The sequence below is a fragment of the Bos mutus genome, chromosome 4, assembly GCF_027580195.1.
Source record: "Bos mutus isolate GX-2022 chromosome 4, NWIPB_WYAK_1.1, whole genome shotgun sequence".
NCBI classification, from domain to species: domain Eukaryota; kingdom Metazoa; phylum Chordata; class Mammalia; order Artiodactyla; family Bovidae; genus Bos; species Bos mutus.
In genome coordinates this window covers 12,875,160-12,894,917 of record NC_091620.1, presented here as the reverse complement: position 1 = coordinate 12,894,917, position 19,758 = coordinate 12,875,160, and the positions used below count along the sequence as shown (strand labels likewise).

General features: G+C 38.7%; 1 protein-coding gene across 1 annotated transcript; it reads right to left on the bottom strand.

The window, feature by feature from the left end:
* Positions 1-1,288: 1,288 nt before the first annotated feature.
* Positions 1,289-2,221, bottom strand: LOC102276104 (olfactory receptor 2A1/2A42). Its single transcript, XM_005902263.2, has one exon. The coding sequence runs from the start codon at positions 2,219-2,221 to the stop codon at positions 1,289-1,291; it is 933 nt and encodes a 310-aa protein (XP_005902325.2).
* Between the last annotated feature and the right edge of the window lie 17,537 nt (positions 2,222-19,758).

The following is a 19,758-nucleotide window of genomic DNA, read 5'->3' as shown; positions in this document are numbered from 1 at the left end:
AAATCAGTTCAGTTCAGTTTAGTCACTCAGTTGTGTTTGACTCTTTGTGACCCCATGGACTGCAGCACACCAGGCTTCCCTGTCCATCACTAACTCCCAGAGCTTGCTCAAACTCATGTCCATCATGTAGGTGATGCGATCCAACCATCTCATCCTCTGTTGTCCCTTTCTCCTGCCTTCAATCTTTCCCAGCATCAGGGTCTTTCCCAAGGAGTCAGTTCTTCACATCAGGTAGCCAAAGTATTGGAGTTTTAGCTTCAGCATCAGTCCTTCCAATGAATATTCAGGGCTGATTTCCTTTAGGATTGACTAGTTGGATCTCCTTGCAGTCCAATTCCTTTTGGATTGACTGGTTTGGATCTCCAAAATACCTTGGTATTAATTATGTTCCTTTAATCAGCCTGCTCCCTAATATGACTCAACAATTTTCATATGAGATTTTTCAGCATTATGGAGCACAACTAGCTAGACATCTCTGACTTACTCTTGAGCAGGGGGAGTGCAGTTTTTGAGAGTGGACAAGTGTGCTTCTAGGCTTTTGAAGATCACTTCCCTTTATAACCTCCTATTTTCTTTCAAATCTTGTGACCTATACAATTGGGCAGGAAAGCATAAAGAATGTATTCAACTGTGTAGACTCAGGAAATCAATTTAAATAAATGTTAATTTCAGAAATATTAAATTCAGAGCAATCAAACCAAAAATCATAGTATAATCCAAGCTATGGGTTTTCCAGTAGTCATGTACTGATATGAAAGTTGAACCATAAAGAAGGGTGAGTGCCAAAGAACTGATATTTTTGAAGTGTGTTACTAGATAAAACTCTGGAGAGTCCCTTGGACTGCAAGGAGATCAAACCACTAAATCCCAAAGGAAATCAACCTTGAATATTGACTGGAAGCACTGATGCTGAAGTTGAAACTCCAATACTTTGGCCACCTGATGTGAAGAGCTGACTCATTGGAAGACTCTGATGCTGGTAAAGACTGAGGACAGGAGAAGTGGGGACAGAGATGAGATGGTGGGATAGCATCACTGACTCAATGAATATGAGTTTGAGCAAACTCTGGGAGATAATGAAAGACAGGGAAGCCTGGAGTGCAGTTCATGGAATTCACGGAACATGCTTAGTGACTTAACAATAACAATAAAATCACATCTGAAAGAAAAATCAATGAATGCAGTATAGCTAAAAATTTTCCTTCAAAGGAAGAAAGAAGCCTTATTCTTGTGTCATCAAGGCATACATAAGAGAGCAGAGAACTTTTTTGGATTCAAATGTAACCAGTTAGAAATGACTCTCCTTGAACAGTGCTCTCCTCAGGGCACCCTTGACCTCTTTGTTCCTAAGGCTGTAGATCAGCAGGTTCATCATGGGGTTGAGAAGACTATAAAACAGAAAAAGGTTCTTCTGCTGCTTCTTAGGGTGGAGGGACTTGGGGGCCATGGACATGATGATGGCACTGCCAAAGAAGAGCCCAACCATGCAGAGGTGGGAGGCACAAGTGGAGAAGGCCTTCCTGCAGCCCTCAGCTGACTGGATCCTCAGGATAGCGGCCAGGATGCGTGCATAGGAGCCCAGCAGCAGGCAGAGGGGCCCGACGAAGACAAACACAGAAGCAGCAAAGATGACAAGTTGGTTGAGCTTAGTGTCAGCACAGGCCAGCTTGAGGACAGACAGGATTTCACAGAAGAAGTAGTTGATTTCATGAGGCCCACAGTAGGGCAGCCTCAGGACAAGACCCATGTGGACCAGGGCCAGGAGGGAGCCACATGCCCAGGAAGTCCCCACCAGGCTGATGCCGACTCTCCAGCTCACAATGACAGAATACCGGAGTGGGTGGCAGATGGCCACACACCAATCATAGGACATCACCACCAGGAGCAGACATTCGGTATGAGCGAAACTCAAAAAGAGAAAGGTCTGTGTGATGCAGCCAGCAAAGGAGATGGGCTTGGCTGGACTCAGGAGGTTGACCAGCATCTGGGGCACCATGCTGCAGGCGTAGGCCATGTCAGCGATGGCCAGGTGTGAGAGGAAGAAGTACATGGGGGTGTGCAGTCTGGGGTCCAGTGAGATGAGCCCCAGGATGACCCCGTTCCCCAGCAGGGTGAGGATATAGAACAGGGAGAAGAGCCCAAAAGGGAATAAGTGGATCCTTGGACCAAGACAAAATCCTAGTAGGATGAACTCTGTAACCATCGTCTGATTTTTCTCCATTTCACTAGTAAGAGAGAACCAGACAGCTATGTGACATCTATTTTATTTAATACTTCATATATTTTTGGTATATGGATAACTATTAATAAACATCTTTAAGAACTCATTGAATTATAAATAAGGAAAGAAAGAATAGAAAGGTTAGGGAAGGGGAAAGGAAGGAAGAAGGAAGCAAAAAAAGAAAGACAGACTTATCTATCTAAATAAAGTTAAGTGTTCAATAAACTAAATTTTCTATCTAATATTCAATTTTACAGAAGGGAAATATGTCATCAAAAGACTTACCTAGAGCCACTGACATTGTCCTGAAATTAAGAAATATCAAACCAGATTACAAGAAAACAATCATGAAATATGGATTGTCTAAGAGCTGCTTATGTCCAAATCAGTGGGAGAACTACCTGGTAGTAGAAAGAATCAGAAGTAATTGGTATTTAAATCCCATGTTCACAGATTGGAAGAATTAGTACATGCTGACAAAAGCCATAGATGGATTCAATGGAACCCCTATCAAAATTCCCATTGTATTTCTAACAGAACTAGAAAAATAATCCTAGATTTTTAAGGAATTGCCAAAATCCCAGAATAGCCAAGGCAATCCTGAGAAAGAAGATCAAAGCTTAAGGCTTTCCACTTCTAGATCTCAAGCTGTATTACAAAGTTACAGCAGTCAAAACAATACGTTGCTGGCCTAAAAACAGAAACACAGGCCAATTAAACAGGATTCAGGGCACAGAAATAAATCCCTGCAAATATGTTCAACTAATATTTAACAAGGGAGCCAAGAATACTCAGTGGAGAAAGGACAGTCTCTTCAGTAAATGTGCACATTGGATATTCATATATAAAAGAATGAAATTAGACTCCTATCTTACACCACTCACAAAAATTAGCACACAGTGGATTAAAGTCTTAAACAAAAGAACTGAAACTACAAAGAAATAAATAAAACATAAAATAAATGATCCTTGACCTGGCTCTTGGAAATGAATTTTTTGACATAACATCTAACAAAATAAAAAATAAACAAGTGGAACTACCTCAACTAAAAAGGTTCTGCACAGCAAAGAAATAAAAAAATTAACACAATGAAAAGACAACATAAGGCATGGGAAAAGATACTTGCAAACCATATATATTGAACAAGGGGTTAATATTCAAAATATATATTTTAAAAAACCCATACAACTCAGCAGCAAAAAAAGCCAATCAGTTCAGTTGTTCAGTCATGTCCAACTCTTTGTGACCCCATGAACTGCAGCACGCCAGGCCTCCCTGTCCATCACCAACTCCAGGAGCCTACCCAAACTCATGTCCATTGAGTTGGTGATGCCATCCAACCATCTCATCCTCTGTCATCCCCTTCTCCTCCTGCCTTCAATCTTTCCCAGCATCAGGGTCTTCTCAAATGAGTCAGCTCTTCACATCAGGTGGCCAAAGTATTGGAGTTTCAGCTTCAACATCAGTCCTTCCAATGATCTCAGGACTGATCTCCTAGGATGACTGGTTGGATCTCCTTGCAGTTCAAGAGACTCTTAAGAGTCTTCTCCAATATTACAGTTCAAAAGCATCAACTCTTCGGCACTCAGCTTTCTTTATAGTCCAACTCTCACATCCATACATGACTACTGGAAAAAACATACCCATGACTAGATGGACCTTTGTTGCCAATAATCCAATCTAAATGTGAATAAACAATCTAAATGGACATTTACTCAAAGAATACATACAGATAACCAAAGGCACCTGACAAGTTACTCAGTATCACTCAATATCAGACAAATGCAAATCAATATCACAGTGACCTATCACATCATGCCTATTAGAATGGTTATGATCAAAAAGATAAGAGATGACAAATGTTGACAAAGATGTGAAGAAAAGGGAACCCTTTTACACTGTTGGTGGAAGTGAAAATTGTTACAGTTAATGTGAAAAACAATATGGAAGTTTTCCCTGAAAATAAAAATGGAATTACCATACGATCTAGCAATTTCTCCCAGGCATTTATCTGAAGGAAAAATAAACACTAACTCAAAAAGTTATCTGTGGCCCCATGTTCATACCAGCATTACTCACAATAGTCAAGGAAAGGAAACCACCTAAGTGTTCACCAGCAGATGAGAGGATAAGAAGTAGAGAGTGTGTGTGTGTTCAGCCACAAAAAGAAGGGAGTCCTGACATTTGTGACATGAACAGACCTGGAGGGCATTCTGCTTAGTGAGATAAATGAGACAGAGAAAGACAAATACTGCATGATCTCATTTATATGTGGAGCTAAAAACCGAACACCGAACTTATAGACAGGGATTAAATTTGTGGTTAAGGATTGAAGGGTACGTATGGAGCAAAACTAGATGAACATACTCAATAGGGACAAAGTTCTAGTTATAAGGTAAATAAGTACTAGTGACTATAGCTAACACAATGAATATAATTAACATTACTCTATGGTATATTTAAAAGGTGTAAGAGAGTAATGATCCTATGACTTCTAACCACAAGAAAAAAAAAGCAGTTTCTCTTTTTATGGTTATCAATATGTGAGATGGATTTTTAAATTTATTTTTTAGTTTTAAAATTAAAATTTTATGCTAGAGTACCAATTAACTATATGCTATGATAGAACTGTGGTGTTGGAGAAGACTCTTGAGAGTCCCTTGGACTGCAAGGAGATCCAACCAGTCCATTCTGAAGGAGATCAGCCCTGGGATTTCTTTGGAAGGAATGATGCTAAAGCTGAAACTCCAGTACTTTGGCCACCTCATGGGAAGAGTTGACTCATTGGAAAAGACTCTGATGCTGGGAGGGATTGGGGGCAGGAGGAGAAGGGGATGACAGAGGATGAGATGGCTGGATGGCATCACTGACTCGATGGACGTGAGTCTCAACGAACTCCGGGAGTTGGTGATGGACAGGGAGGCCTGGTGTGCTGCGATTCATGGGGTCTCAAAGAGTCGGACATGACTGAGCGACTGATCTGATCTGATGATAGATATTTACTAGATTTATTGTGGTGATCATTGTACAATATTTGCAACTCAAATCATTACAGTGTATACCTTAAATTTAGATAATACTGTATGTTAATGATATCTCAGTAAAACTGGAAAACAGCTTTTAAAAGAGAATAAGATTGATCATAGCCTAGAATCAGGAACTAGACCCATCTTACTATTGATTCAATCCTTCACATTTGGGAAATGTTTTATATCTGAAATCCAAAACATATTACCATTTAAACAAAAAAAAAAAGTGACTGAAATCAGCAGTAAGGATTAATACATATTTTATAAGTATCTAACAGAAACAATGATAAATTCAGCTTGCCTCTTGACAAATTGCAGCATTAGTATGTTAGTGCTAAGATATCTAGTCTATGAATTTGTGGTTTGGTAAATTAAACTTTTTTTTCCTACCTTGTATCTTGGATGATAGTTTCCTCTATAAACTATGTCAAAATTCAACATTATTTCTAGTGCAAACATTTGTCAGTGCCATTGCAAAAACAAGTAACTTGAGGTTTAGCTACACTTTTAGGATTAGTGTTGAAAAAGGTGCTGTTTTTGGCCACACCTAATTTAGCTGTCATCAATACCTGTGGAGATATCAACATGGATGTAAGAGACAGAATTGAATTTTGAGAGAGAAACTTGGAAACATAAACCGAAGTGATGAGAATAAGAACCCATAGGTTAAAAACAAGATAATATCAAGAAACACGTGACTTAAGAGTTTTGGGAATCTCCAGAAGTCCACCTAAGGTGCTTTGAAACAGTATCAGGGAGACAGGACAGAAAGATGCGCTTGAACCCAAATGTACTCAGTTGAGTGAGTTACCTGTTAGAGAAAGACTGGGTGAAAGAAAGGAGCTGCTCAGTACAGAGCACAGACATAAGGTCAGAGAGGCAGTACTGTCTGTGCGTCTTAAAGACCTTCAGGGAAGGGGAAGCCTGACCAGTTGACACAGGATTCTACGCATCAGGCAATTCTATGTCCACAGTCTAGATGGATGGCTTGGATGACCAGTACTCAATAACGCTAGTCAGTAAGCTCCCTGACTAGCCCTTCTGCTCTGATTTTGTGTTCACCAATTCACCATTTAACTTAAGACTTAACACTTAAGAGAATGCTCAGTTGTGTCCGACTCTTTATGACCCCATGGACCCCATGGAATTCAGTCCATGGAATTCTCCAGGCCAGAATACTGGAGTGGGAAGCCTTTCCCTTCTCCAGGGGATCTTCCCAAGCCAGGGATCAAACCCGGGTCTTCCACATTGCAGGTGGATTCTTTACCAGCTGACCAGGGAATAAGATGAAGGCATCAATCAGCAAAGTTGTTTGCTTATTATGCAATTGCATTTCAAATTCTAAATGAATGAACATTTAGATGTTCTGGCTTATGCATTATCCAACTGTGGTTTACATAGCATGATGTAGTTCCTGAACACTTTCCAAAGCTGGATCTAAAAAGTGAGGACTAGACCCCAGACCAAGGTAACCTCACTAAAGCAAAACTTGGAAAGAAATGGATCCCTTCTAACAACAACAGATGAGATGTCTGTTTCCTCCTAAACATTATTCATAAGTTGTCACATTGCCTGGACACAAAAGTAACCTAACTGATACAGTAAAAAGTCGTTATATATTACCAGGGATTATTTGGCTTTAGGTTAATATTATACATTTCTATGCATAACAAAGTTTCTATATGTTTTAAGCACATAAAACATGTAAGAATATTTGACTGTGAAAGATATACAATATATTTGAATCCATCCCCTCCTAAAACAGCAATTTCCTTTTCCAATTTTCCTTCACAGGAAAATATAAATGGAAAAAGAAATACAGTACAAATCATGATTTTTTTTTAGTGCAATTGAAAGACAGATGAAAAAGGTCAGAATGCGTGTATATTCTTTTAAGCACAGCAGCCATATTTATTTCAGATTTGATTTATTTTAAAGCACAGCAATAGGCTTGTTCATTTTTATACCCCTGGCAGTTAATAAACAAATGAGTAAACATCTACATTGTGATGTCCTTATCTCAGGTCTGGTGTCTTTTAAAATACGTTCTACTATGACTATTTCAAGTTCAGCTCATTAGTCCCAAACAAAGTATAGAAATTCAAAAGAATTTCACTCTGATGATTTGGACTAAAATAGGATTTTAAAATGTTAATAAGAATAACTAAAGAATTTATAAATTGTTTTAAGTAATTAAACTTTGGATAGACTTCTTTATTTTTTCTTATTTTTATTTGCTACCTACATATCTAATATTAGTTAAAAACAGTCAAATGGAATGTAAACAGATTAAGCTTAAACTTCTGGTGGGGTTAAAGGGGAAGTATCATAGTTCCAAGTGTACCTTATAAGCATAGTGATGTCTATTAATTCATATATGTACGGTTCCAGAGTTAAAAAATGGCAAATTATTATCTGGTTAATAAATAATCAGGCAACTCTAAAGTTCTAAAGTAAATATTTAAGAAGGAAATCATTTCATATATAAATAAAACATCAGAACCTGATGAAACCTGTATCCTAAAACATAAATCTTGAAGCAATAGGGAGCTGGAAAGTTCTTTTCTAAAGTAGTAGGCATGTGTGAAGAAGAACTCCTAAGATGATCACCCATGTTTATCCACAGCTCAGTTGAACTGTGAGGGTGTTTACTTGCACATAATAAGAAAGAACTGAAAGCTAATTCATCTTAGTGCTTACGTAGGGCTAAGCCAAGACTTCGCAAAGTTGTTGTATGGGCTAAGGACTGATAAGTGACTTTTCCCAGATATAAGAACTACTGCTGAGCACAAAGGTCTGTCAGTTTCCCGTAATGAAAGGCTATTTGAGAATCTGTTAAAGGTTAATAATAATTGATCATACTACTGAGTGCTTCCGATATACCAGGTACTGTGGAAGTACATAGTGAAGCAGGCTGATGGTTCTGGGCTCTGTGAAGACATGATTGAAAATATGCTTCAGGAGAAAGAGTGGGGATATATATTAAAAATGTGCACATAAAATGGAAACATCCTATAAAAAGAAAATGTAAAGAATTATTGATGATCTCATTCTTCTCCTTCCTTGCTATTCTACTTCTTAACATCTTGGTTCCTTTCTTTACTCTTTCCATCCCCATCACAAAATCTTATCCTCCAACCTACAGAAAATTTAAGTTACTCATATTTATTGAGTACATTCTAGATGCCTGATAGTTTTTAATGCTACATTTAATGAAAGATAAATATAAGACATGGATTTAGTGTCCATTTGGCTTCATAACACACTGTAATAAATATGTTCTCATAGATTTGATATATATTGTGACTATGCCTGCCATAATATAAATGCATAATTTATACAATAACCAATATGCTGATAATCCTGAAATGCAACACCTTTCCATAATATACCTACAATGGTTTCCTTTGGCTTGAAAATTTCCAAATGTTCCATTTAAATCCACAATACAGAAACTTCTTTCTTTTCAAGTAAATCTTTATCGCATGGATATTTCTCCACCAATAACACAAAATAACTAAATCCTAAACACCTTTGCATATTTGGCTTATAAAATGTGCATCTAATTACTTATACAGAATATGAATGATGAGCATGTATTTTTAGCATTAACAGAGAATATTTATTTCTCTCAGACTTGTAGTGGTAACAATGGTAGCTAATAATAATAATAATAAAAAAACCACATGCCATAGCAGACCTAAGAGAAATAAATGGTAAAATAAAATAAGGCAACCTGGTTAGCACCCCCATTTGAACTCAAGACCTCAGAAGAGGAAAGTACCTGAAGGCTGGATGGGGTCCTGCCTTGGTGAGCTTCTATGGGAGCTGTAGAGCCCTCACCTCTGTTCCGGATTGGAAATGAGACCAGATCCTCAGAAAAGGAAGTTTATTCTCTGATGGGCTCAACCTGGCTGTAGCTCTTGAGGGTTCACTGGAAGGGGTGGCTGTGACATGTAGCGCATGACCACTTCCACTGGGGAGGGGGACAGAGCAACTCTCCTTTTCTGTTTCCCTTCTCATCCCCAGCAGGATAAGATTAGGAAACACAGAGAGCCCCAGGGCACATCCCTGAGAAAACAGCACTCCTTACAGTCCCTGAATAGTTGGCATTATTTGGATTTCATGAATCCCAGCGCTGCTGTGGTTCTCAAATCTCCAGATGGTTCAGCTGAATCCGTAAGAAAGCAGAAGCAGTGTGACATGGAATAAGCTCCTGACATTAACTTCTGTAGTTCAGCTTCTCTTCTCCCCAGTGTGATCTGGGTCCCTTGTGTTGAGGAGAGGTGGGTGGAAAGCACCCTGAAAAAGCAGCTGATTCCAAGTAACAACTCAAGGTGTGGAGATGCTGCTGAGAGCTGGTTATGGAGGCAGGGAATGGATTGGGGAGTCCAAAGGGGCAAGGTGTCCCAAGGGACTTATTAGATGCCACCTAAGGGAGGATTTTATGAGAATCTCTAATCTCCATTCAGAGTCCAGTCCCTAAGAGGAGTGAAGGAAAGGATCCTCCCCCAGACAGCTTCCCTTAGCAATCTCCTGCCTCTTCTGGGAGTTAGAGAATATTTTGTATCTCAGATGTTGTCATATTTATTTGTATTTTGCTGCATTCTTTTACTGAACATAAAGGAGTTAAAATGCTATTTTTGAAATTTCACATCAATCAATCAGGCAATTTAAGAACTAATAAGTGCACCATAGCGTGATTCCTAACTTGCTAGGATCATGATGTAAACTTGGGTGAAGTGGGCACAGTTACCAAGTTTTGAGAATGTGTCCACCTGTATTCCTGCTCTACGGACCCACTGTGAGAAGAAACCCACATGTGAGGATACCAAAGCTGGCTCCTAATTGTGTGAAATTCCAGGTGCATATTAGGCAATCCATAAATATTGGGACTTTTCTTTCTTTCTTTTAATGTTCTTGATGACTTGCAGGAATGTGGAAATCAGGAAACCAACACATAAAAGAAAAACCCAAATATTGTGAAAACACTAGATTACGACATGGTTTATGTGTTCATTTGCTCTGGAGAAATGTGGAAATCAGGAAACTAATACATAAAAGAAAAACAAAAATACTGTGAAAACAACAGATTAGGACATAGTTTTCTATGTTCTTTTGACCATTATAAAAAGTAAAAAATTTAACTAAGACAATAATAAGTATAAATGTTTATGATACCGAACCCCGTCACTTCATGGCAAATAGATGGGGAAATAGGGAAATGTATCATTCCAAAATTATAATTTTTTTCTACATATCAAGGTGACATAGCTTTTAACTCATGGACAACTCCTAAAGGTGATCAGAGTTTATCACTTTTATACAAAAAGTTTATCATTTATACAAAACATAAATGCATACAAAGGAAAATAACATACATAATATAGTTACCTTTTAATTACAATAAACATGTTTTCAAATATTTGCATTATCTGTCAGCATTGGGCATTTTATATAATCACTGAGCTTAAGATTCTGATGCTGGGAAAGACTGAGGGTAGGAGAAGAAGGGGGCGACAGAGGATGAGATGGTTGGATGGCATAATTGACTCCATGGACATGAGTGTGAGCAAACTCCTAGAGATAGTGAAGGGCCAGGAAGCCTGGGACATTGCAGTTCATGGGGTCGCAAAGATTAGCACTCAACTTACAACTGAACAGCAACAATAACTATTATGGTTATAAGAGGGTCCACTGAGATTTGAAGATAATTTCCATTTGAAAGTAGAATAAGTAAAAATAAACACATTGATAATACAAACACCTCCCAAATTATCTTAAAAATTGGTTTGCAAATTAGTGGCTTTTAAAAAATAACTAGTGGCTTTTAATTGATAAAATAAATATTCAAGTCAAGGATGAACCTATCTTCAGAAAGTCATCAAAGTCTAGGAATTGTAATTCATGGAAAGTGACAATTGTAAAATATTTTTATTAAGTGTATTTCTGGAGTAATTATGTGTTGAAAGATCAAAAGTTCAATGTATCATTTGGAATACTAAAAAATGGGAATTTAAAGCAGAATTTGCTTACTGATCACTGTGCAAGAAAGAGAAAGTTTACTTAGTAGATACTGCTATTTGATTATGAGAATTTTGACCTATTTGGCACAATTTATTCTAAATTTGGGCTTCCCAGGTGGCTCAGATGGCAAAGAAACTGCCTGCAATGCAGGAGATGACGGTTCAATCCCTGGGTTGGGAAGAACACCTAGAGAGGGGAATGGCTACCTACTCCAGCGTTCTTGCATGGAGAATTCCACCATGTATGATAAACATGCCAAAAATACATTGCCAGGTGTGACAAGTTCTCATATGCAAAGTAGACATGTTCAAGATATCATACAAAACTATGCTGAATAGTAATGGTGAAAGTGGGCACCCTTGTCTTGTTCCTGACTTTAGAGGAAATGCTTTCAATTTTTCCCCATTGAGGATAATGTTTGCTGTGGGTTTGTCATATATAGCTTTTATTATGTTGAGGTATGTTCTTTCTGTTCCTGCTTTCTGGAGAGTTTTTATCATAAATGGATGTTGAATTTTGTCAAAGGCCAAGACAAGGGTGCCCACTTTCATCATTACTATTCAACATAGTTTTGGAAGTTTTGGCCACAGCAATCAGAGCAGAAAAAGAAATAAAAGGAATCCAAATTGGAAAAGAAGAAGTAAAACTCTCACTATTTGCAGATGACATGATCCTCTACATAGAAAACCCTAAAGATTCCACCAGAAAATTACTAGAAATAATCAATGACTATAGTAAATTTGCAGGATATAAAATCAACACACAGAAATCCCTTGCATTCCTATACACTAATAATGAGAAAACAGAAAGAGAAATTAAGGAAACAATTCCATTCACCATTGCAATGGAAAGAATAAAATACTTAGGAATATATCTACCTAAAGAAACTAAAGACCTATATATAGAAAACTATAAAACACTGGTGAAAGAAATCAAAGAGGACACTAATAGATGGAGAAATATACCATGTTCATGGATTGGAAGAATCAATATAGTGAAAATGAGTATACTACCCAAAGCAATTTATAGATTCAACGCAATCCCTATCAAGCTACCAACAGTATTCTTCACAGAGCTAGAACAAATAATTTCACAATTTGTATGGAAATACAAAAACCTCAAATAGCCAAAGCGATCTTGAGAAAGAAGAATGGAACTGGAGGAATCAACCTACCTGACTTCAGGCTCTACTACAAAACCACAGTTATCAAGACAGTATGGTACTGGCACAAAGACAGAAATATTGATCAATGGAATAAAATAGAAAGCCCAGAGATAAATCCACGCACATATGGACACCTTATCTTTGACAAAGGAGGCAAGAATATACAATGGATTAAAGACAATCTCTTTAACAAGTGGTGCTGGGAAATCTGGTCAACCACTTGTAAAAGAATGAAACTAGACCACTTTCTAACACCATACACAAAAATAAACTCAAAATGGATTAAAGATCTAAATGTAAGACCAGAAACTATAAAACTCCTAGAGGAGAACATAGGCAAAACACTCTCTGACATACATCACAGCAGGATCCTCTATGACCCACCTCCCAGAATATTGGAAATAAAAGCAAAAATAAACAAATGGGACCTAATTAACCTTAAAAGCTTCTGCACATCAAAGGAAACTATTAGCAAGGTGAAAAGACAGCCTTCAGAATGGGAGAAAATAATAGCAAATGAAACAACCGACAAACAACTAATCTCAAAAATACACAAGCAACTCCTACAACTCAACTCCAGAAAAATAAACGACCCAATCAAAAAATGGGCCAAAGAACTAAATAGACATTTCTCCAAAGAAGACATACAGATGGCTAACAAACACATGAAAAGATGCTCAACATCACTCATTATCAGAGAAATGCAAATCAAAACCACTATGAGGTACAATTTCACACCAGTCAGAATGGCTGCGATCCAAAAGTCTACAAATAATAAATGCTGGAGAGGGTGTGGAGAAAAGGGAACCCTCTTACACTGTTGGTGGGAATGCAAACTAGTACAGCCACTATGGAGAACAGTGTGGAGATTCCTTAAAAACTGGAAATAGAACTGCCTTATGATCCAGCAATCCCACTGCTGGGCATACACACTGAGGAAACCAGAAGGGAAAGAGACATGTGTACCCCAATGTTCATCGCAGCACTGTTTATAATAGCCAGGACATGGAAGCAACCTAGATGTCCATCAGCAGATGAATGGATAAGAAAGCAGTGGTACATATACACAATGGAGTATTACTCAGCCATTAAAAAGAATACATTTGAATCAGTTCTAATGAGGTGGATGAAACTGGAGCCTATTATACAGAGTGAAGTAAGCCAGAAGGAAAAACATAAATACAGTATACTAATGCATATATATGGAATTTAGAAAGATGGTAACAATAACCTGGTGTACGAGACAGCAAAAGAGACACTGATGTATAGAACAGTCTTATGGACTCTGTGGGAGAGGGAGAGGGTGGGAAGATTTGGGAGAATGGCACTGAAACATGTAAAATATCATGTAAGAAACGAGTTGCCAGTCCAGGTTCGATGCATGATACTGGATGCTTGGGGCTAGTGCACTGGGAAGACCCAGAGGGATGGTATGGGGAGGGAGGAGGTAGGAGGGTTCAGGATAGGGAACACATGTATACCTGTGGCAGATTCATTTTGATATTTGGCAAAACTAATACAATTATGTAAAGTTTAAAAATAAAATTAGAAAAAAAAAGATATCATACAATTGTGCTCATTTCACATGCTTGCAAAGTAATGCTCAAAATACTTAAAGCTAGGCTTCAACAGTATGTGAACCGAGAACATCCAGATGAACAACCTGGATTTAGAAATGGCAGAGGAACCAGAGATCAAATTGCCAACATCTGTTGGATTACAGAAAAAGCAAGGGAATTCAAGAAAAACATCTACTTCTGCTTCATTGACTATGCTAATGCCTTTGACTGTGTGGATCACAACAAACTGTGGGAAATTTTTCAAGAGATGGGAATGCCAGACCACCTGACCTGCCTCCTGAGAAACCTGTATGCAGGTCAAGAAGCAACAGTTAGAACCAGATATGGAAAAATGGACTGGTTCCAAATTGGGAAAGGAGTACCTTAAGGCTGTATATTGTCATCCTGTTTATTTAACATACATGCAGAGTACATCATGCAAAATGCCAGGCTGGATGAAGCACAAGTCAGAATCAAGATTGCTGGGAGAAATATCAATAACCACAGATATGCAGATGATACCACCCTTATGGCAGAAAGCAAAGAAGAACTAAAGAACCTCTTGATGAAAGTGAAAGAGGAGAGTGAACAAGCTGCCTTAAAACTCAACATTTAAAAGACTATGATCATGGCATCTGGCCCCATCACTTCATGGGAAATAGATGAGGAAATAGTAGAAACAGTGACAGACTTTATTTTCTTGGACTCCAAAATCACTGCAGATGGTGACTGCATCTATGAAATTAAAAGATGCTTTCTCCTTGGAAGAAAAGTTATGACAAACCTAGACAGTGTATTCAAAAGCAGAGACATTACTTTGCCAAAAAAGGGTCTGTATAGTCAAAGCTATGGTTTTTCCAGTAGTCATGTATGGATGTGAAAGTTGGACCATAAAGAAGGCTGAGCACTGAAGAACTGATGCCTTTGAACTATAGTGTTGATGAGAGTCCCTTGGACTATAAGGAGATCAAAGGAGTCAATCCTAAAGGAAATCAGTCCTGAATATTAATTGGAAGGACTGATGCTGAAGCTGAAACTCCAATACTTTGGACACCTGATTCGAAGAGCCAACTCATTGAAAAGACCCTGATGCTGGGAAAGATTGAAGGCAGGAGAAGGGGATGACAGAGGACAAGATGGTATCACTGACTTGGGAGATGGTGAAGGACAGAGAATACTTGTTGCAGTCCATCGTATGCAAAGAGTCAGACATGACTGAGCAACTGAACAACATTCTAATTTTAGAAAATACCTTTCAGTATTATTGAAATGCATTAGCTCTGACTCCAGGCTTATTGAAGCATGATATTTCTTATTCATTTCTCACATTTTTGAAAGTAAAACTGGAGGATCTTGGATAATGGGTATAGGTAATTCTTTTCCTGAGAAGAAATATCCATCATTATAAAGGTTCAAATTGACATCCACATTAAACATGATTATGTCATGAGTTATGTTAAAGTCAGTCAGTTCTTCAGTGACCATAACCTCCTAGTGAAAAACGCCCACACTGGATAAACACTAATGTTCTAATTATGATCTCATAGTCTGATCATCAAAAATTCCCACAGATATGGTTGATTAATAGGGTTAGAACAGTATTTTCTGACTTAAGTATAAACTTCATTAAGGACTAAACATTAACCCTAACCAACATTAAAGAACACTGATCCCCTTGTTGAAATGATATTTGTTCAATAATATAAATAAAACTTTGATACAATTAACTAGTCTCTCTTAATCCCCCAAATTCTTAATTGTTCAGCACAGCTTAACTCTACTAAAGTTTAACAGAACTTACTTCTTCAGTCTACTCTAGGGTTTAACCTACAGTCAAAACATTTCTGTAACTGTGCTTAAAAGCCTTTACTTATCTCCAAGCTTTACCACTTTCCAAGTAGTTGAGACTTGACTATATTCCAAAATAATATTTCAGTTCAGTTCAGTTCAGTCGCTCAGTCATGTCTGACTCTCTGCGACCCCATGAATCACAGCACACCAGGCCTCCCTGCAGGGCTCCAGCTCCGGTGGATCCAGGGAATTCGAAGCGGGGATGGCGTCAGTGAGGATCAGGAAACAACTGCTTAATTAAATGTTAATTAAGGATATAAAGAGTGGTTAAATAAGGATAGCTCAGTGAGAAAATTTAGTGGAGAAAAGAGGCTGAATAACTTGGTTTACGTGGAAAGCTAATAAAATTTCAAAACAAGGAATTTTACATCACCTACGTAGGCCGTAGGTGTCCTCCTATTCTCCTGAAGGAGAAGAGACACTAAGGCCTCCCCGGTCAGATCTTAAAAGCCCAGGCAAAATTAGTAGGCTTGACGAGCCCCCCCGTCCCAGATGGAAATTCATCCAGAAGGTGAGAGAAAGAACGACATGGGGAGACCAAGTTTCGGTGAACAAAAGGGTGTACTTTATTTTCCAAAGTAGTTTTATACCTTAAGTTGTGCATAGAGGATAATGGGGGAAGGGGTAGAGTCATGCAAGGACAGCAGTCCCTGATCCTAATAGAAGCCAGGCTTTCAAACTTATCATATGCAAAAGTTTAGGTGATTTACATCATCTTCTGGCCAGGAGGCCTGTTAACATTTTAAGAAACTTATTTTTCTCTAAAGGTGATTATTTTAAAGTCAGGCGCCACCCTCCAAAAGCATTAGATAAAGTTGCATTCCTATAGGGCAAAGGTGTGGTGGGCTATAACAAGAAAAGAATTAACTCAAGGGTCCAAGGTTACAAACATTAAAGCTACTACTTACATTTCTATACACCAATTATATCCATCAATACACTGCCAGGGACACAGTAGGTAAGGGATATGGAGACTTAGCAGCAAACATTGGCCCAACAAGTGAAAAACCCTTCACCAATACAATTTCTAATCAATCTTTTAACTGCTCAAAGGAATCTGTATTTAGACAGTTTAGAACATCTCATGTCTCTCACAGTTGGGAGGCTCTGAACAATCACATGTGGCCAGAAAAACCTATTCAGGCAGGCTAGAGGACCTCCAAAGGAGTTTGTAGGTTGAAACACTGTCACACACAGGAACTTTATTAACTGGAGCTGTAAGTTAACTCTTTTTTCAGAGAGAGGTGGTGGGGGACAGCCCCCCATAAAGTCAGAGGTATAGGTGAGAACACAAAGCAGAGAGTAGGCAGACTCTGGTTTTGGGGGTAGATGCTCGAGAATTTCCAGGGGGACTTCTGAGGATCGATCCCGCCTTTGCATATGCCGAGCCTCCTTCCTCATGACCTTTGCCACAGGCGGAGTTCCTCATGCTGGCTCCCGGCACCTCCCTATCCATCACCAACTCCCAGAGTTCACTCAGACTCACGTCCATCGAGTCAGTGATGCCATCCAGCCATCTCATCCTCTGTCATCCCCTTCTCCTCCTGCCTCCAATCCCTCCCAGTGTCAGAGTCTTTTCCAATGAGTCAACTCTTCGCATGAGGTGGCCAAAGTACTGGAGTTTCAACTTCAGCATCAGTCGTTCCAAAGAAATCCCAGGGCTGATCTCCTTCAGAATGGACTGGTTGGATCTCCTTGCAGTCCAAGGGACTCTCAAGAGTCTTCTCCAACACCACAGTTCAAAAGCATCAATTTCGGTGCTCAGCTTTCTTCACAGTCCAACACTCACATCCATACATGACCACTGGAATGACCATAGCCTTGACTAGATGGACCTTTGTTGGCAAAGTAATGTTTCTGCTTTTCAATATGCTATCTAGGTTGGTCATAACTTTACTTCCAAGGAGTAAGCGTCTTTTAATTTCATGGCTGCAGTCACCATCTGTAGTGATTTTGGAGCCCAAAAAATTAAAGTCTGACTCTGTTTGCACTGTTTCCCCATCTATTTCCCATGAAGTGATGGAACCAGATGCCATGATCTTCGTTTTCTGAATGTTGAGTTTTAAGCCAACTTTTTCATTCTCTTCTTTCACCTTCATCAAGAGGCTTTTGAGTTCCTCTTCACTTTCTGCCATAAGGGTGGTGTCATCTGCATATCTGAGGTTATTGATATTTCTCCTGGCAATCTTGATTCCAGCTTGTGCTTCTTCCAGCCCAGCATTTCTCATGATGTACTCTGCATAGAAGTTAAATAAGCAGGGTGACAATATACAGCCTTGACATACTTCTTTTCCTATTTGGAACCAGTCTTGTTGTTCCATGTCCAGTTCTAACTGTTGCTTCCTGACCTGTATACAAATTTCTCAAGAGGTAGGTCAGGTGGTCTGGTATTCCCATTTCTTTCAGGATTTCCCACAGTTTATTGTGATCCACACAGTCAAAGGCTTTGGCCTAGTCAATAAAACAGAAATAGATGTTTTTCTGGAACTCTCTTGCTTTTTCCATGATTCAGCAGATGTTGGCAATTTGATCTCTGGTTCCTCTGCCTTTTCTAAGACCAGCTTGAACATCAGGAAGTTCACGGTTCACATATTGCTGAAGCCTGGCTTGGAGAATTTTGAGCATTACTTTACTAGTGTGTGAGATGAGTGCAATTGTGCGGTAGTTTGAGCATTCTTTGGCATTGCCTTTCTTTGGGATTGGAATGAAACTGACCTTTTCCAGTCCTGTGGCCACTGATGAGTTTTCCAAATTTGCTGGCATATAAAAATACACCATCGGTGAAAGACGCAATTTATTTTTATATCCCTTAAAAATAGTGTTTTTTTCTTACCAGCAATAGAAAAGTCAGGTTTAAAAACTTCTTAAAGTTTTGTCTGTCTATGTATTTAGCCACAAAACATTGATACTTAAAAAAATGTTTTTTCACTAGGAGGAAATTTTTTAACTGTGTAAACACCTCACTTAAGTCTGTCTTTTGAGATTATAGTAATCTATATGGGTTATGACCAACTTCAATAGCATATTAAAAAGCAGAGATATTACTTTGCCAACAAAGGTCTGTCTAGTCAAGGCTATGGTTTTTACAGTGGTCATGTATGGATGTGAGAGTTGGACTGTGAAGAAAGCTGAGCGCTGAAGAATTGATGCTTTTGAATTGTGGTGCTGGAGAAGACTCTTGTGAGTCCTTGGACTGCAAGGAGATCCAACCAGTCCATCCTAAAGGAGACCAGTCCTGGGTGTTCATTGGAAGGACTGATGCTGAGGCTGAAACTCCAGTACTTTGGCCACCTCAAGCGAAGAGTTGACTCATTGGAAAAGACCCTGATGCTGGGAGGGATTGGGGGCAGGAGGAGAAGGGGATGACAGAGGATGAGATGGCTGGATGGCATCACCAACTCAATGCACATGAGTTTGGGTGGACTCTGGGAGTTGGTGATGGACAGGGAGGCCTGGCATGCTGCGATTCATGGGGTCACAAAGAGTTGGACACCACTGAGTGACTGAACTGAACTGAACTGACTGATATGGCATTCTACATAGAGTATTGGGAAATCTCTGTTTGTGTTGCTATCATTTGAGGTTTTTTCATTATAAGAATAAACAATGATTAATAAATCATGTATTTTCCCTATTTTGTTTTGTTCTTAATCTCCAAAGGCTCGACTAGCCTCTTGGGCATTCTATCTTTATTCATTTCCTTTTCACCCATCATATTTATCATGCACCTGTTCCTATGAATATTCTCTTATAGAACTTCTCCCATGTCTCTATTTTCCAAACACATCAATCAAACTTTTCTAAAGCTTATACACTAGTTAGGTAATCAGCTTTGCAAATTCTTTCAGATTGCTTTGAGAAACTTGCTTTTCTCTTTATATCTTTGAACAAGAAAAATAAATTGAT

Excerpts from the sequence above, each read along its gene's own strand:
- LOC102276104 (XM_005902263.2), bottom strand. The coding sequence starts at position 2,221 with ATGGAGAAAAATCAGACGATGGTTACAGAGTTCATCCTACTAGGATTT.